Here is a 20,543-nt window from a genome sequence, read left to right as displayed (position 1 = left end):
GAACACCAATTAATTAAATAAAAGAGTAACCTTGAAATTATCTCTTAGTCTCTTCTAAGGCAGGCTTATTCTTCCTGTTTAGATCTAGCTAAAGCCTTATCAATATATTTCCATTGGCCATGTTAAAGTATAACCTAAATAAAATTTTCTGTGAAATTTTATTCAGTTTATTCTTTAAATATCTTACTTTAAATAACAGTCTTACTAAGACTTTTAAATATTTTAGTTTTACTATGAAAAAAATTAAAATTACTCCCTAGGTCACTCTGCAACACAACAAATTATTTTTTCCCATTTTTTTATCGGAACATTATAGTTGTACATTACAGTGCGATTTATTGTTACATATTTGTACATGCAAGCAATGTAACAGTATAATTTGGCCAATATCATTTGTCAGTATTTCCCCCTTCCTTCCTTCCCCCCACCCCGCATCCCTTTCCTCTACTGTAACAGAAAATAAGAAATCCTCTTTCTCAGAAGTAAAACATGTTAATAGTATAACATAAATGTATCCACGTGCATCTTACTTTAACATCTACATGACAGGATATTTTATTTCTACCCTGAATGAGATTGAAGACCAAAAAAATCACAAAATCTGTGCAATATTGGCAGGAAGTTACCTCACTACAAGCAAATAGTGTTCTGCACTGAGCCAGAACAATATATCTCATACCAACATTTTTGGATACATAGATGCATCTAACACATATCCATATTCCCCTCTTGAGCAAGCTTCTCAATATACAAAAGTAAAAAGAGAACAAGTTATTCTTCTGCAAAAGTTTGACAAGAAAACTAATGGGTCCTAGTTGGATAATAGCATCTCCCACGATTCCCACCCCTGTAAAGAGAAGTTGCAGATTTCAAGGGGCTTTTCTTGGGCATAATTGTACTTCTCATACATCCATCTTTATAGCAAGTTCTCACAGATTTGGTCTCACAGTCTATAGAAAGAAACTGACATTTACAATGCACAATCAATTATTTGGAAGTCAAGCAGAGGCTAAATCCAGGATTCTCCATCATATCCTTACACAGATGCCATAAATGTCATGTAACACTGGACCACTTGGTAGGATGCCTGGGCAAGACAGGAAGAGTTTCTCTTGTGGATGTTTTGGGTTGACAGTGGCCTTTAGCTCTGAGTATTTTTAACTACACAAACCCCACTCAATACAAATCTCAGAACTGATCCTATAATTACAATTATCCCTCTGTTGAACGGTAAAATAATTAGGTGCCTACAGAACACAACACTTGTTCTTTCCCTTTAAGCCTTGTTCCATGTGGAAAGTCCATTTTACAGAAGAACCATAAAAATTTTTTTTTAAAAAAAATTTAAAAGAAAAAAACAGCTCAGCATATCAGCTGCAAGTGTTATCAAACTCCTACTCTAATTCCAGGGTTGTGGATTAAAGTGTTTCTTATCTACCATTCCTGGCAGAGCCTCCCTCTATTCTTGCTTTCCCTTAAAATCACAAACCAATCCATATGCATACACAGCCTGCCCTGTTACTAATGTCTGGAAATCACCAGTTAGAACAGGTTAAAACATCTGTGTGGCTTATGCCCTTCATTAAGTTTCCATTAAAATGGTCCACATTATAGGAATCTCTTTAAACATAAACTACGAAACTTTTCAAAGGAAAGTGGGGGCAGTAACAGTTTACAGCTACACTGAAATTAAGCCTTCAGTGTTCAAAATCCCACAGACAGTTACCAATTGGGAGAAAAAGTGCCAACTCCAGATGATAGCAGAGCTGAAAGCTGAGCAAGAGTTCAAGCTCTTACACAAAGACACATCAAGGAAAAAACACTTCAGACCAATATCCCTGATGAACAAAGACGCAAAAATTCTCAATGAAATTCTGGCAAATTGCATACAAAGATGTATTTAAAAAAAATAGTGTACCACAATCAAGTGGGATTCATCCCAGGGATGCAGGGTTGGTTCAACATATGGAAATCAATAAACGTAATTCATCACATTAATAGACTTAAAAACAAGAATCATATGATCATCTCAATAGATGCAGAAAAAGCATTTGACAAAATACAGCACCCCTTCATGTTAAAAACACTAGAAAAACTAGGGATAGTAGAAACATACCTCAACACTGTAAAAGCTATATATGCTAAACCCAAGGCCAGCATCATTCTAAATGGAGCAAAATTGAAAGCATTCCCACTAAAAACTAGAACAAGACAAGGATGTTCTCTTTCACCATTTCTATTCAACATCATCCTTGAAACTCTAGCCAGAGCAATTAGACAAAAGAAAGAAATTTAAGGGATACAAATAGGTAAAGAAAAATTCAAACAATCACTATTTGCTGATGACATGATCCTATAGATCCCAAAAAATTCCACCAGAAAACTTCTAGAACTAATAAAATAATTCAACAAAGTAGCAGGATATAAAATAACACTCATAAATCAAATGCATTCCTATACATCAGCGATGAATCCGCTGAATAGAAATTAGGAAAACTACTGCATTCACAATAACCTCAAAAAATAAAAAATTAAAAAATTCCTGGGAATCAATCTAACAAAAGAGGCGAAAGACCTCTACAATGAAAACTGCAGAACACTAAAGAAAGAAACTGAAGAAAACCTCAGAAGATGGAAAGATATCCCATGCTCTTGGATAGGCAGAATTAATATTGTCAAAACGGCCATACTACCAAAAGCCAATATGATTCTGCAACATGTACACTCAGAAAAATGAGAAATTACATGCAATCTATGTATATCAAAGTGCATAAATGCATTCTACTGTCATGTATAACTAATTAAAACAAATTAAAAAAAACTAAAGAGTTCAATGCAATTCTTATTAAAATCCCAATGACATTCCTCATAAAAATAGAAAAGGCAGTCATGAAATTTATTTGGAAAAATAAGAGACCCAGAATAGCTAAAGCAATCCTTAGCAAGAAAAGTGAAGCAGAAGACATCCCAATAACAGACCTTAAACTACAGAACTATAGTAACAAAAACAGAATGGTATTGGCACCAAAATAGACTTGTAGACCAATGGTACAGAATAGAGGACACAGAGACAAACCCATGTAAATACAGTTATCTCATACTAGACAAGGGTGCCAAAAACTTTCACTGGAGAAAAGATAGCCTGTTCAACAACTGGTGCCAGCAAAACGGGAAATCCATATGTGGCAAAATGAAATTAAACCTCTACCTCTCACCCTGCACAAAAATCAACTCAAAATGGATCAAAGACTTAGGCACTAGAACAGAGACCCTGTGGCTAACAGAAGAAAAAATAGACCCAAATCTTCACTATGTCAGCCTAGGATCTTACTTCCTTAACAAGACTCCTAAAGCATAAGAAGTAAAATCAAGAATCAATAAATGGGATGGATTCAAATTAAAAAGCTTCTTCTCATCAAAGGAAACAATAACCTGAGGAGAAAGCCTACAGATTGAGAGGAAATCTTTTCTACATCACCTCCAATAAAGCGTTACTCTCTAGAATATATAAAGAACTCAAAAAACTTAACACCATAAAAACAAATAACCCAATCAATAAATGGGCTAAGGAACTGAACAGACACTTAACAGAAGAAGAAATACAATTGATCAACAAATATATGAAAAAGTGTTCAAAATCTCTAGCAATTAGAGAAATGAAAATCAAAACTACTCTAAGATTTCATCTCACTTTTGTCAGAATGGCAATCATCAAGAATATAGTCAGGGGCTGGGGATGTGGCTCAAACGGTAGCGCGCTCGCCTGGCATGCGTGCGGCCCGGGTTCGATCCTCAGCACCACATACAAACAAAGATGTTGTGTCCGCCGAAAACTAAAATAAATAAATAAATAAATATTTTTAAAAAAAAAAAAAAGAATATAGTCAATAATAAATGTTGATGAGGATGTGGTAAAAAAGGTATACTCATACATTGCTGTTGGGAAGGCAAATTGGTGCAGCCACTATGGAAAGCAGTATGGGGATTCCTCAGAAAATTGGAAATGGAACCACTATTTGACCCAGCTATCCCACTCCTTGGTTTATACCCAAAGGAATTAAAACATCAATGTTTGTAGCAGCTCAATTCACAATAGCTAGACTGTGGAACCAACCTAGGTGTCCCTCAATAGATGAATGAATAAATATAATGTGGTATATATACTCAATGGAATATTACTCATCTTTAAAGAGTGAAATTATGGCATTTGTCAGTAAATGGTTGAAGTTGGAGAATATCATGCTAAGTGAAATAAGCCAATCCCACAAAACCAAAGGCCAAATGTTTTCTCTAATATGCAGATGCTAATTCACAATAAGGTAGGGGGCACTAAGGAAGAACAGCATTACCTTAGATTAGGTAGAGGGAAGTGATGGGAGGGGAAGAGAGGGGAGATGTGGGGCTAGGAAAGATAGTAGAATGAAACAGACATTATTACTGTATGTATATATGTGACCACATGACCAATATGATTCTGCAACATGTACACACAGAAAAATGAGAAATTACATGCCATCTATGTATATCAAAGTGCATAAATGCATTCTACTGTCATGCATAACTAATTAAAACAAATTAAAAAAATAAAGAGTTCAAGTTCTTATTACACAGGTGAGAAAAGATCGGGCTAGAGAGGTGCTGGTCCACACATGTAGACTCACTAGAGGCAAAAAATAAATAAATAAATAAATAAATAAAACCAGTTTTTTTGACTCACAGTTTAGATCTTTCTCCAGGTTACATGTTTTTATTTAGGTTTAAAAAGCAAACTCTAGACAAGAAAAGAATCAATACATGCAGAACTTTTGCAAACCAAGAGAAAGATGTGATGCAACAGAAAAATGGCCAAAGGTCACAAATGACTTCTTAAAAGCAATACGAAGGGCCAAAAAAATATGCAAATACTCAACTTCAAGATTAAGAAAGACAATTTAAACAAATTTATGCAAATTAAACCAATAATGAGGTATTTTTTAATCTACCAAAGTGATACAAATTAAAAAGACAAATCAATCCCTCATGGTATGAAGGGTGTGTGCAGCAGGCAATTTTATGCATTAATGATAAAGTGACTAGAACACTTTCTTGAAGATTGTTTCACAAATACATATCAAAACCCTTGAATATGTTCAAAGCTTCTGAATATTCTACCATTAGAAATTCATACCAAGAAAATAATCTAACAATTTAACAAAACTATAAGAAATATCTTTGCTTCTTTTCTTTACAATAAAAAATCTGAAGGCAATTTAAATACCCAATAATAGATTATTAAATACTGTATGATAATACTGTGTAATTTTAATACATTAAAATGACATTCAAATTTAATGACATGGAAAAATATTGTTATGTTTTAAGTTTAAGAAAAGACCAATTAAAATGAGGCAGTATGTGGACTGGGGTTGTAGCTCAGTGGTAGAGCGCTTGCCTCACATGCTTAAGGCACTGTGTTCGATCCTCAGTACCACATACAAATAAGAAAATAAAATAAAGATATTTTTTAAAAAATGAGGCAGTATGATTCTGCTTTGTGAAATAAATTATAGATGCATAAACGGTTGCAAAGAAAAAATGCTGAGACGCAGGTACAGTGGTGCATGCCTGTAATCCCAGCAAGTTGGCAGAGCTGTAGCCAGAGGATCACAAGTTCAAGATCATTCTTAGCAACTTAGCGAGACTCTGCCTCAAAAAATAAAAAGGGATGGGGATACAGTTCAGTAGTATCTGAACTATATTTAGTACCTTTACTAAAATAAATAACGTGTGTGTGTGTGTGTGTGTGTGTGTGTGTGTATAAATGAAAAGAAGAGAAAGCAGGCAAACAACCTGAGAAGATAGATCTGAAAATTAGTTGAGTGGGTATTTCTATTTTTGTGGGTTACATTTTTCTGTATTAGTTTAAAATAAGCATATATTCATTTTGTAATTAGAAGAAACAATAGAAATAAAGTCATTTTGAAAATATAAAAAGGTGTGAAAAGCAAGAAGCAACAGAACTCACACATCTGCCAACATGCACAGCTCAGGAATGCCTTTACATTCAAAATGAGCTCCAAAAATAGAGGTACATTTCCCTGATCCATTTTTTATCATAATAGAATACCTGAAATGGCTTATAATGTTTTTAACTTAGAAGGAAAGGAAAATTCCCATGGACTTGGCTTCAAATATGAATGACACTCGTTAAATGTAGAATTATGATGATGATGCTAATAATAAAACTATTAAAATAATCCATGAAAATGATGTTTTACCCTTTATGATACTTTTTAAAAAAGATAAGTTTTTCTATTAGCATGCAGAAGGGGTTCTTCATGGAAAAAGCACATAGAGGTCCTGAGAAGAATCAGAATTAAGCTGAATTTTTGTTTCTTTTTTTGGTAAGTATGAGAAGTGACACCTGCTTAAATAGTCACCCACCACTCATAGCCCCCATGCATCTCAAGGCCCCTCCTGTGGCACTGCCTTTGAGCTCAGGGTGGGAAGCCTCTGAGAGGCAGACTGATGAGACGTGGTAGCTGGTGGACTGCAAAGAAGAATAAGCAGTATACTATTGTTTTTTGATATTTGCTATCATAGTTGCTATTAGTTTTTCATCTTATTTTTGGAAAAAAAAATTGGAGTGTGGGGGAGATGCATCTTAAGACTTAGCTGTGAATAATTTTCAACTGAAAATTATAGCATGATTCAGGATTTGGGAACAACTCCACTTTACCCTCTGCTAGAAAGGATTTTTTTTTCTTAACTAAATGACTGTAACTCTTCAAATTACTGTTCCATCTTCTGTCATTTAAAACTAGATAAAATAGGACCTTTTATTCTTCATGTTTTACCCTCCAGAAGGTTTTGATTCTCTCCAAGGATCTGTAAGTCTTTGTTGTTAGCCAGTTACACTTTTTCAAGCAACCTTTCTTCCCATGCCTGCAAAACCAGCCTCTCCCCGTTTCTCCCTTTGTTTTGCTCATGACGTGTGATTTGCCTCTGAACTGTATGTCTGTATTATTAGCTCCAGAATGACAGTGCTGGCTCTCTGCCTACTTGCCCCAGGGACTGTGGAGCAAACATATTAGTGAAGGATGATACCTCAAAATGACCCAGTGGTGTCTAATTTTAACATGTAATGACAATTTTTAAAGTAAATGCATGGAGGTTAGGGAAAAGGTTCACAGCTGATAATAAAAGGTAATGGAAAATTAATGCAAGAACATAAAATGCTTCGATTAACCTTTCTCAAATGCAGTAAATATCAGAAGTTCTCTCTGTGGCCATTGGCTAAAGAGGTTCCAATTTAATGTGGAATCTGTCTTCTACTACATGTAAAGGGGTCAATTAGCTGCTGAAGACCAGAAGCTCCTTAAGCTCTTTCTGGTGCTGAAGACCCCAAAGACATCTTTAAAGAAAAGCTCCCATGTGTAATTCCACTTTGACTTTCATCTCCTGTTGATCAGCTCCAGGCATAGTCAAGAAACTCTTCAACTATTTCCAGCTCTGTCCACCACACCATTTGGAATCTTTTCTCCTGCTCATGAAGTCCCTGAGCATCTATTTAACCTGACTCAGTCTTCACTCAGCCCTCTGCCAGGTGACATGTAAAAAGATCTGGATAAATAAATTGTAACAAATACACCTAATGATCTCATTTTATTTTCATACCAACTCTGAAAGGTCCCCCTTCATCCTGCTTTTATAGATTAGTAAGACTGCACAAGAGTTAATTTACTTGCTTTATCCTTGGTCATCCATGCCAGCGGAGGTAAACTTTAATTAAAGCCCCCCCCCCCCGCCCCGCCCAATTTTAAATCCATCATTCTTTCCTGTGATGTCATTCTATATCTCATGGGATTGACACATGATATCTTCCAGAGAGTGTGCACATGTTTATAGAGGACAAACCCTGGGCTCGATGGAATGAATATTTAAATGGTAGAATTTCAGGCAGAAATATTTCACAAGTTCTTGGTGATACAAATAATACTCAGCAACAATGTGACCTTACTCAGTCACTTAACCCAAAAGGTCCTACCTGCTCCCTGCCCTTCATAAGCTTTCTCTATACACAGCTAAAAAGCTTGACATCCAATGCAGGACCCAGACTATTTCCCTTCTTATAGAAGATTTAAGCTGCATTTTGAAGATGCTGAAACTGAAGTTCACAGAAGCTCGATGCAATGTGTAGGTCAAAGAGTTTTAGAAATCTAGTGTGCAGACTTCTGGTCTGATAAGACCAAAGATGGGTGAGTGATAGGGTCTATTAAAAATATTAATCTTGTGCCAATAAGTGAATTAAATTAATACAAATCTGTAAATAAACAGCACAATCCTAAACATAAGGAAAAATAATGTAAAAAATGAAAAGCATGAAAGAGAAGATTGCAAAATAAAACTGGAAGAAAATATTTCCAAATGTTAACAATGGTTTTGACTACAAACATATTACAGAAGACATTTTTTTTTTTTTTGGGGGGGGGGGCGTGTACCTGGGATTGAACTCAGGGGCACTTGACCACTGAGCCACATCTCCAGCCCTATTTTGTATTTTATTTAGTGATGGGGTCTCACTGAGTTGCTTAGCACCTCACTTTGCTGAGGCTGGCTTTGAACTCAAGATCCTCCTGCCTCAGCCTCTCAAGCCACTGGGATTACAGGTGTGCGCCACTGTGCCCAGCTACATTTTTCTTTTCTGACTTTCAACTTTTCTACAATAAACCACACTAATTTCACAATGTGAAAAAGAAAAGATTGTCATATACTATTCAACTCTACTTCCACTAGTAGGCCTCTGCATTAATGGAGACTCATGACTTGTGAAGGTAAAATAGTAATAGGAATCTAAAACAGTATACTTACCCACCAACTGTGGGAGAGAAGAAGCCTCCCGGTCAAGCATGATCGATCCTTTCTCCATACATGTCCTAAGCTCAAATAAGCTGTGTAGGGACAACGTGGCCACATGGGGCTTACTCCACCTCTCCCCACCTTGTTCCACTTTTTCTTCAAACTTAATCCACCTAGGAAGATGAAAATAGTGAATAATAATTAAAATTGCTCCAACTTCCTCTAGAAATAGCAATGTCAACCCCTCCATTTCCACTCTTACCAGAACTTTCTTTTTTATGTCTCATTTTGTAAAGTTTTAATAGCTTACTCTATCATTTATTGCATTACCTTCTGGAATACACCCAGAGTCATAGACCACTCCTCACCCTACAGTTATAGAGAATAAAAGTAACCAAAAAGAGACAAAACATCTTTGTTTTTATACCTGTCCACATGTAACCATGAAAACACCAAGAATGATTTTTTTTATTTTTTTATTTTTGTATGGTGGTAAGGATTGAACCCAGTACCTCACACATGCTAGGCAAGTGCTCTAGCACTGAGCCACAACCACAGCCCCCAAGAATGATTCTTCTTTTTTTAAACAATTTTTTTTAAGAGAGAGAGAAAATTTTAATTTTTTTTTTTTTTTTTTAGTTCTCGGCAGACACAACATCTTTGTTTGTATGTGGTGCTGAGGATCGAACCCGGGCCGCACGCATGACAGGCGAGCGTGCTACCGCTTGAGCCACATCCCCAGCCCCCCAAGAATGATTCTTTAACTAAACTTTTTAAATAAGGTAGAAAAATATGCATCTCAAAATTCTCCATGTGGATAGAACCTACAATGTATAAAAATAGCCACCACCATGAGGATCTTATTGAGACTTCACAAGGCAGGTTCATATAAGGTAAAATATTAGTGATGAACCAATATTTATCTCAAACAGTTGGAAACCCTGATGTGTCAAGTGGTGAAATGAACATAAAGTTTCCCTTTGTTGATGCTTAACGGAGGGTCATCATGTTTGCTGTGTCTTTGTTTATTTCTCAGCTAACAAATGCTCCCTCTCATTGAGATTCTAACAGAAGCCTGCAAGTCTGGTTCCATGTGTGTTTAAAAATACACAAGCTCAGTGAAAAACAGATCTACTCTGATAATAACAGATCTTCTATAAACCTTAGCAATGGAACAAACAGCCATAGCTGCTGCTTTCTAAGACTCTTAGACATTTTGATAATACGGCAATATTCAGAAACAAAAAAGTTCAGGTAGAGCAAAGCACATTTGGTAGTTTTTATATCCCATACATTACACATGGACTGTCCTACACTGTTAAAGGAAACAGAAAAGCATCTTTGATTGCTATACATCACCATCCAAAAGAACGCACTGCTTTGTTTTATTCAAACATTCTGAAAGATACTGGATAAAAGAAAGAGGGAGTTAAAAATTGTTTTTTCTACATTTTTCACCCAAAGGTTTAATGATTGAAAAAATGTTTTCCTAGAAAAAGCTAAACACTCACCTAACTCACCAAAGATGAGAACAAAGGGCAGAGATCAGAGGAAACTCTATATAAAGTATTATTTATAGAACTCTTACCAACCCCAAAGGAAAGGGAAACACACATCAGGAGAAACCGAGTGAAAATAGATCAAGTGATCAACCACAAAGCCAGATAATATTTAGAATTTAATCAAGACCAACACAAATATGATTCAGACGTATTCTGCCATATTCAAAGACTCTCCCTCCATGCTCTTGTCATGAAGCCCCAAAGAGCCAGGCAATTCCTGTGTCAGTGGTAACCCCATCCCAATCTCACTCAATTCTAAGACCCCTGCTTTTTCCCCTTTTATCCCACACCCCAAAAAAGGTAAGCAGTGGAGATTTTTAAATGTTTTCCCCAAGATTTAAAAGGTCAACAACAACGCCAAAGAGGCTCTGAAATTCAGAACGAAACCTAGTTTATTTCTACAAGAGTGGTTGACTCACACTCCAGTAAAGAATCAATGAGTCCTAATACTCTTGCATGCATGTGGGTGTGTGTATATGCACACCTGTGATTGAATTAGCACTTCTTCATTTTGGTTTGAATGAGAGCCAGAGAAATAGAAGGGGCTAGGAGAAGAAAAAAATGACAGTTTTACATCACACACTTATAGAATTCTATGGGTGTAACCAAAACAATAAGAGGTAATTAGGTAATCAGGGTTATTTCAAGAATAATCATTTTATGTAATATGATACATTGGTTAACTTTAGGTATAACACTTTTTCCAACTTGTTCATAAATTCTTTAACCATGTTTTTTGGTAATGGTTGTGGGAACTGTATTTACATCTGAGGTTATAATTTATTGCCCAAGTTCAGACTCCAGTAGACAGAAGATTTCATGGTATATGAAATCAAGTCAGGGTTACACAGAGTTATATAATTTATAGAGAGTGTAGTGATTCCTCATTTTCTATTTCTAAGTATATTCTTATTAAATGACAGGTAGATTCTTTGGTGGTAGATTCAAGCCCAAGATGAATGACAAGAATCAACTAGAAATTATTTAAAATAAAATATCTTATATGTCCTCATTACCCTAATATCCTTACTAAATGAGTGTCTCCTTTCTATTAATTTCCATCAACCTATACTGCTAAACCTTTCTATTAATTTCCATCAACCTATACTGCTAAACCTGTTCCTTAAAAGAAAACTATGCATCACTGATGTCCAGTATTTGACAGTGGTTCTTTTCTGCCATTACCCTTGCTATGGTATGAATGTTTATGTTCCCTGACATTCATATGTTGAAATCTTACCCCCAAGGTGATAGTATTAGGAGGTAAGCCTTTGGAAGTACTTTGATCAGGAGGGTGGAATCCTTGTGATTTGGATTAGTGCCCTTATAGAGAGAGTCCCAAGTAGACAGATAGCCTCTTCTACTATGTGAGGATACAGCTAAAAGGCACTTTACATGAGAAAGCATCACCCATCAGACACTACTGCTGCTGTGGCCTTGATCTTGGACTTCCCAGCCTTCAAAACTGTGAGAAATACATTTCTGTTATCTATAAGCTACCCAATCTATGATATTGTATTACTGCAGCCCCAAAAAGGCTAAGCCAATCCTCAGCTGCCCAAACAAAATAAATTTAATAAAATTTTTGTTAAAAAAAGAGAAGCAAAATCACTGGATTCCTTTGTGGCCTGCCTCTTATGCATTCCTCTCCATAGTTAACAGTGTAAGGAACCTGATTGGACTTAAAATATGAATTTGAAGACATTTTAAAAGTACATTTTAAAAATTAGAAATCATAAATCCCAACTAAGTTGGAATTACAAAATAGCATTACTCACCCTCCTGGATTATACTAGCCCTTTAGGTCAAGATTTAACCATAAAGGAATGGAAACATAAAGTCTTAAAACTAGCCTTTGCTTAAAATCTACATTCCTAAGGGATAAATATTATCTCAGCTCAGCAACTACTTCACTTCGCCTTCAGTAAATATTGAGAGCTATGATGATGTCATATTATAGCACAGCTAACAGCATAACGGAACCCTGGGATAAGGCCTATGAAATTCCTTCAGAATGTACTATTTCAATTGTTCAAGGAACAATTATACTTTCAACATATTCATTTAAGCATAAAAGAATGGTGTGCCCATATAAACAGATTGTTTGCAGATAGTTTCATTCTGGAAACTGCACGCACTATATCTATCTACCTCACATACCAAGGACAAACTTGTGGGAAAAAAAAAAAACTGAACACTACTCAATTCAAATCAGAAACCATTAAAAAGAAGGCTAAGGCAAAAGACCAAAGTTCAGCCTGAGTGCCAATGAATCTGTAAAGGTGCTTTATAACCATGCAATTATGTTTTTTAAAAAAAACAGACGTTTTTATTGTTGAGTGTACTAAAAGCCACTATGTACCCTTCATAATGACTATGAGTAACCATATATTTGGAATAAGTTTCTGACTTTTCCTCTTGTTTCAGTACTTGACATATTACAGGAAAATTAATTTCAAAAGTTGGCTTTTTAAATGCTTGCAATTACAAAACCGTTGTACCCTTGGAGGGGAGTTTATTAGGTGAAGTTTATTTATTCCAAGGTCTTAGAAGAATAATGATAAAGTACTTTGCAGTTTACCACACTTTGAGTGACTGCCAACCAAACAGCATTTCACTCGTTTGTTGAAGAAACAGAAGGTCCACTGGGAATCACTGGATTTTGCAACTTTCCAATCATATGATTAAATATAATTAAGAAAAGACAAGACCTCTAACTTAAAAACCTTCCAGTTTTACAGTGGAAAATAGACACGACCTTTGCACTAGAATATAATCCAACTACATAAAACTATTGAAATGATACTAAATTTCTTGCTAATTAATAAATGCCTCATTACATATAAAAGAAGTCAATGCTAGTACATACCTGGGATAAATTATGATTTTAAGGAGAATTCTTAAGTTTCTAGATGGACTGTAAAAATTATTGCATATAATTATCTAGATGTAACTACATATAATTACATAGATGATTAGAATTCTCAAGCCTTTTTCTTACAGAAAAAAAAAATGGTCTCAAATGGAATTTCCCAGAGTAATTCAGCACAGAAAAAGAGAGAAAGTGTAGATTGGAAAGAAAGTGATCCATGTCAAAACCCACAGGGTCAGTGTACCTTCTGATGTGTCATGGCCATGACCTTAAATTAGGTTCCCCAGAGGTGAGTCAGGTCAATCAGCAGAAACACAAATAGGTGTTCCCTTGTGCTGTCCCACTGGACATGAAACATCAACACCCTTTCCCTTTGTTGGCTCCTATTTGTTGAAACTGTGATGGCTTTTCTTTTTACCCAGGTTTGGCAGTACTGTTCGAGTTATGCTGGATAAATGATCTTTAACACATATTCACTTAACAGTAGTGAAGTCCAGCACTGTCCATCTGAAAATTTACTGAAGCAAAGCCAAAAAACAATAATCACATTTGCAGATATATTCCTAGCTCAAAGAAATAAAGAGTTGGGGGGACAGGGAGGGGAGTCCCTTCCTCCAGTTGTTGGGCCATCACCAAATCTGGGCCACAAATTATTCTTTTTACCCACTTGCTTCATGAACCCACTAGCTGATACCTAGGTTCTTAACAAGAAGCAAGACTTCTGTACCACTTCCAAATGATTCAATTTTAATCACTGCTATCTCACTGAATGTCATTTTTCTAATGAGCAAACATTCAGAAGTACCCTTTTAAAAGAGTCACATTCCTTGCCATTCCATTGATAAGATGCATTGGTGGGGTCTGATAAGTCTATCCTTTGTGCAGTGTTCAACTTGGGCTCTGTTTTGGAAGAGTCACTGAAAATTCAAAGTTCTAACTTACAGGAAAAAGAAGAACAGAGACAGGATGTGAAAAGATGGGTGGCAGATAGAATTGACTGTTACTTTAAACTCCATATAAGTAAAAACTTCTCTGGTTCATAGTACTATATGACTACTGCACCTTATAAGACTTAAATAGGGCATCTCCCCTAATACTGGAAACAATCTCCTTATTGTTTGAGGCACAGGGCCAACCTGAAATTCCTGAAGTAGGATTCAAACCACAGTAATGCTGAGGCTCCATGTAGAATATTCTCAGTCAAATCAAATCAGTACCAACTGAAAAGTATAGAACCTTAAAAGGAAAAGTAGGGGGGAATTGTGTTCTGTGGAGTATAGACTCCGTAAAAACTGCATTAAGCTGGAGAAGTATGAAAGGTTAGCTCTCCTTGGAATACAACATTCTACCACCTGTGAGTGTAGCCCAGTGGTAGGGCACCTTCTTAGCATTCATGAAGCCTGAAATTCAAACCCCAGCCCTCTCCCCGCAAAACATGTCTATCAACTGAGGTTTTTGCAGGAAAGAATTCTCAAACTTAAAATCAGAAAAAGATTCATGTCACATCTTCATATATAAAATGAATTCCTTCTAAGCAATAGCTTTTTATTAGTCTGGTAGGTTGGAGAACTTTTAATAGAGGAAAAGAAATTATCATGTCTGGGAAATGGACATCACAAATAGAAGTCAAATTACCACAAAAAAACATTCTGAAGTAAAGACTGCTTAAAATCTGAACATTTCTGGAAGCATAATCATTTCCAAACCTTCAGAGAATTTAGATGGAGCAGCAAACTAAGGATCAAGGTTCTATTTCTCTTTTCATTCGTTCTATTAACCTATATTTCTTGGCATAAGTGTGTGCCAGGTAGTACCTAGCACTAGGAATAGAGTGATAAACAAAACAACTGCCCTCACAGAACTTTAGTTCTATTGGGAAAGGACAATAACAAGATATATAATACGCCAAATGGTGATAAGTGGTAAAAACTAAAGTAATGATGAGCAAGTGCTAGGAAGTGTTGAGTGAAAGTTTCAACTATAGATAGGGCAGCCCTGAGAAGATAACATTTGAATGAAGACCTGAAGGAGGGGAAATGAATTCTGCAGGTAACTGTGGTGGTACATGGCAGGAAGAGGGGACAGCAAGGGCAAAGTCCTTGACAGAGTACAGCCTGACAGGCCAGTGGGGATCAAGCAGACTGAACAAGGAGAAAGAAAACAGGAGATAAGGTCAAAGATACCAGGGTGGACAGCTCATGAGGGAAGTAAGGGCTGGTGCAGAGAGACCAACTAGGTGGAGCCACTCACAGTAATCTAGGTGCAAGATGGTAGCCTGAGCCAGGGTCATGGGAGTACTAAAGGTGAAATGTGGTAAGACATCTGAATATCTGAGTACCTTTAAGGCAGAAACAGAATTTGCCAGTTGATCAAATAGCAGGTATAGGGAAAGACAGGCATCAAAAAAGACCAACATTCTGGCTGACACAACTAGAAGAGTAAATTATTTACTGACATGGGGAAATCTGTAGGAGCCGCAGATCTGGAAACATGGATTTTGAGACTCCCAATAGTTCCAATTATATTTAATTCCAATTAAGTAAAGAAAGAAGTCTAGCTTAGAGATAAAAATGCAGGTGCTATTCACACATTGATGAAGTAGTTTAAAACTTTAAACAAAGGTCCTCTTCTGAGCTTTATCAGTGATATGCTAGGTACCTTGGGGCTGTTGTTCCACAAGCGTCATCAAATTATAATAGAATTCCAACTTTGGCCAACTAATATGTCTAAAAAACCATTATATTCAAAGTGGTTATTTCTAAGGCAAACAGTTATGAACTAATCACATATTCAACAAATATTTATCACCCAGTATGAATCAAGAACAGCAAGGCACTGGGAACACCATAGTGAACAGCCATAGTAGTCCCCAGCTTTAGTGTCATGAGGGAAAACAGATGAAAATAATAAAAACACAAATTAGTGATAAAAATTAATTAATAGTAATTGTGGCAAATACTACATATGAGAAGTTATAAAGTGTGGGCTATTAATGAGTCTGAGCGCTTTTTATTCCTAGACAACTTCTCCCTGACACACAGTATACTCCCAATGCTCTTCCTACCTCCAATACAGTCTCTGAGAAACTGATTACATCACTAAGATGGCAAAGATGCTTAAAAAAAGTCTTTAAAGATGGTAGTAAATAATTCAAGATCATTTTAATCTGTAATGATCTTAAAGGGAAATATTAAGCCCATCTCATTCAACACTGGGTTACCTATACAATGAACTGCAACCTCTCCACCCTTTGGGGACTAAGGATAATTGTCAAATAAAGCACAGTCTACTTTTGACTGAAATAAAAAACAGATAACAATCCCTGCACTCTATGATAACTACAAAATTTCAAGATAAAAATAAGAATCAAACCAGCCACAGCTAACTACAACAATACACACATCTGAATAAAATTTTAGAGCAATAAAATATGCTTATGTTAGAGAGGCTACAACCTAATATTATGATCCTTTGATAGAACAGAAAACACAAACTCAGGAAGACCCCGTGATATGTTCAAAATTAAACAATCAGAGAACAGCAAAGCCAAGGCTAGACCAAGACCTAACAACACATAATTGAGGTTGCACTAATACAAGTTTCACTCCATACTTTCCTAACAGAAAGAAAGAAAAGAGAATAAAATGGAGACACTAGTAAAAGTTTTTGCTTTGAAGCCTTCTTTTCGGAGGATACTTTAAGGACTAAAATTATATTTTAAAGATTTTTAGTATACAAGTTATTGGTTCTTAAAAAGGCAAATAAGAGACAATTTCTGTGTCACAAGAGGTCCCAAAGAGCAAAAAGGAAAAATCTTTGACAGCATTAGAGTAAAATACAGATGTGCTAACAAAGCTTTGTAAGTAAAAGAGAAAAATTAATTCAGTATTAAACAGACGAGTTTAAACAAGCACACTCCCTCTAGATATCAATTAGAAGGAGAATTACCCATTAAGTGGAAATAAAATATTTGAAAAACGGATCCCTTGTCTTAATGCTACTGTGTGAGGGTAAGGAATAACCTAATGTCTTTTTTCTTTGCTGACCATGGTTTAAGTTATGGAAAGCAAGAAAGTCTTCACAGGTTCTACTAAACTTTTTAAAAGCAGGTATGTCTGTAAGTCCAAGCTACCTCAAAATTCTTGGTGAATAATAAAAGCCTCTCAATCATTATCAAATGAATCAATTTACAAAACCTCTCCAGTATTAAAAATACCAAATGGCTGAAGACATTCAGCAATACTTAAATTTGTGGAAATAAGAATAAATTCATAAATCTGTAAAGCATAGTCTGAGTACCTAACCTATAAAAACCCAATCAAATTGACAAAGACTTCATCGTAAATGGTATAATATGTGAAACTTTCAAGATATGCCTCAGAAAATAGTCCTTCCTGTAACTCTTAAAAGAGCCCTGATGTCGAAAAAGGGGGACTATTGAGCTTGCTCTCTATAGTTCATCTGTTCTGACTGATCATAATGATGAAAATATTAACTTCTTTCTGACTCTGGAATAGCCTATCTAGAATAGAAGAGCAGATGAAGGTCCCATTTCCATCAATTACCACAGGAGACCTTTGCCTTTTTTAGCTTTATTTCTCTTAAACTAAAAACCAGGATACTGATTGGTATTCCTCAGATTGTAACACAGCATTTTGAACTTGCTTCAAACTTTTCAATAAAGTACAGAGGTCACTGTATGTGTTTCTTCTGCTCCCCTACTGCACTCCCAGAACATAAAATAGTGCTTGGGTATATACTACTTACTCAAAAAAGCACTGGGTGAATTGAATTGATATGAATAAATTATTGTCTATAAAAAACATAGCTTAACATTATTTTATTTAGAAAACTGAAACAAATTGGTATCTCTATATTACAAAACAATGAGAGACCAATAACTACATTATATCAAAGTCTTTATATCACATAATTATTCATGTCACAAAAGAAGATTTACTCTGGGATATGTAACTGAATTTATTTGTAAAGGAAAGCTCAGAAATCATGAAACTCATGAAAGCTTATCTACCTGTTATAGTGGTTAATAATGTAGAAAGCATTTCCATATCTATCTATCTATCTATCTATATATATATATATATATATGTGTGTGTGTGTGTGTGTGTGTAGATAAAAATATGATATAATTATACATAATATGTTACACATTTTTAAAATGTATTTATTTATTTTTATGTGGTGTTGAGGATCAAACCCAGTGCCTCACATGTGCAAGGCAGGCACTCTAACACTGAACCTCAACCCCAGTCCCAATATGACACATTTTATATAACATAAATACATATCATACATAATAGGTATGATTATCTACACTTTTTATTGTTCTTTTAACATATACATGACAGTCGAGTGTATTTTGACATATTACACATATATGGAGTTCAACTTATTCTAGTTAGGATCCCATTCTTGTGGTTGAACGGGATGTGAAGTTACACTGGTTGTGCATTCATAACTGAACATAGGAAAGTTATGTCCGATTCATTCTACTTTTCTATTCTCACACCCCCTCCCTTCCCTTCATTGCTCTGTCTAATCCAATGAACTTTATCTACTCTTTATTGATAATGAAGCCAGAGTTCTTTTTTTTTCTTTTGAGTTATATATGCAGTTCTTTTATTTTTTATTTTGAGGCAGAGTCTTAATAAGCTTCTGAGGTTGGCCTCAAACTTGCACTCCTCCTACCTCAGCCTCCTGAATCACTGGGATTATAGGCATAAACCACTGAATCTGGCATAAAACCAAAGAAATTAAATACCATTCAGCTAACAGGAAACAGAGCATAAAAGTAAATTGAGGTCTTTAAACTCCAAATTGAAGTGAATCTTCTACTTGCTTTTAGCTGGATATTTAGAAGATGACAGGTTTTTACTTGAAATCCTACTCTGCAAATTCCTATCACAGTCTTCACAATGCTTCTCTTATCATGGAGTGAGAATAAAACAAGGTCTCACAAGATAAATTGGAGTTATTTGCATATCTGTTGGCTATCATCTTTGGGTGCCTGAGTTTATTATCTCTATAAAATACTTTACCATAAAGTAGAAATACAAATTGAGATCAACTTCTCATTCATTATAAAAGTCAAACTTACAACAGCACAGGGCAATGAAACTATGATTCAACAGTGAAAGGAAGGGTGCCCTGCATCCATGTCAATATAGAAAAAAAGAAGAAATAGGGGTCTTAATGCAGCAGCAACACCACCCTCATTGCCCATTCAGGGTGTGGAAGTGAGAGGAAGGCTCACCTATCATGCCCCACACTCGTTTCCCTGAGTTAGTACAGCATATGATCAGCCATGCCTCACCTGGCTGTCTCCTTCCACTCCATCTCCTGTCCATCCACGGCCAGCAGCTCATCCAGTTCGGTGAAGAGCTGGGGAGGCGCTGGGCTGTCATCCTCCTCTCCCAAGATGAACCGGATGCGTTCTGCGGCAGGAGAGACTGCAGAAGTGAAAATACTGTGGTTAAACACTGGCTGGACAACCCGGAGGAAAGTGTAGCTCCGAGATCTTCCTCTCTCCCCAGGGTTATTGGGCTTCCCTTCCACATTTTCAGTAGACATCTTTCTTGCTGACTCTCCCTTATCCCCAACCTAAAGCCAAAAAGCACTCAAAGTTGGTCTCTCTTCTTTTGGTCCAAACTGTATCTCAGTTTTCCAAAAGAACTGCGCTCCAGGTCTGTGTAGTTTGTAACCAAGAACCTTGCGCCCTCAGATGTGCTGAGGCCCAACCACATGACTTCTCCTCCTTCCTCACTTATGACCCATCCAAAATTATAAGACGGAAATCATCTTGAACCAATCACTTTTTCATGTAGCAGTGGGAGGGGCAACAGAGCACCCCAATCCTGGGTTTTCCTTAGGCCCACACCTTCCACCCACCCTCCCTCTGTCCAATGTCTGAGCCCATGCCCTTCCAGGCTATGCGCTGACCATAACTGACTAACTGCAAAGTTGGTAAAGGAATATTTAACAAGATGAGGTCTCTTTTTTACATAATGGCAGTACCCAAAAATATTTAGTCACACTTCAATGCACTTGAAAAACAAGTCCAAGTAAAATATTGTACACCTGAGAGGGAAAAAGTTTTCCAACACACTTAAGCAGATAATTGAATGCCCTACTAGCTCCTTTTGACCCCATCTCCTGGAAATCATGTAATGAAAATTTAACTAGAATTTCCCCCAGGTTGTAGGTTATTTTCTCTTTTTTAAAAAAGAGAGGGATGAAAGCATTTGGAAATT

General features: G+C 36.1%; 1 protein-coding gene across 3 annotated transcripts in view; it reads right to left on the bottom strand.

The window, feature by feature from the left end:
* Window positions 1–20,543, bottom strand: part of Slc4a4 (solute carrier family 4 member 4) — a 335,968-nt gene that overhangs the window by 180,762 nt on the left and 134,663 nt on the right. For all 3 annotated transcript variants that reach the window (XM_071614333.1, XM_027950854.2, XM_071614332.1), the window contains exons 4-5: window positions 19,607–19,742; window positions 8,851–9,011 (exon numbers count right to left, since the gene is read on the bottom strand). In XM_071614333.1, the coding sequence (XP_071470434.1) occupies window positions 8,851–9,011; window positions 19,607–19,742 (297 nt within the window). The remainder of the gene's footprint in view (window positions 1–8,850; window positions 9,012–19,606; window positions 19,743–20,543) is intronic.

This window comes from Marmota flaviventris, chromosome 7 (genome assembly GCF_047511675.1).
Source record: "Marmota flaviventris isolate mMarFla1 chromosome 7, mMarFla1.hap1, whole genome shotgun sequence".
In the NCBI taxonomy this organism is placed as follows: Eukaryota; Metazoa; Chordata; class Mammalia; order Rodentia; family Sciuridae; genus Marmota; species Marmota flaviventris.
Note: the sequence above shows the minus strand (reverse complement) of the source record. Positions and strands in the feature narration are given on the sequence as shown.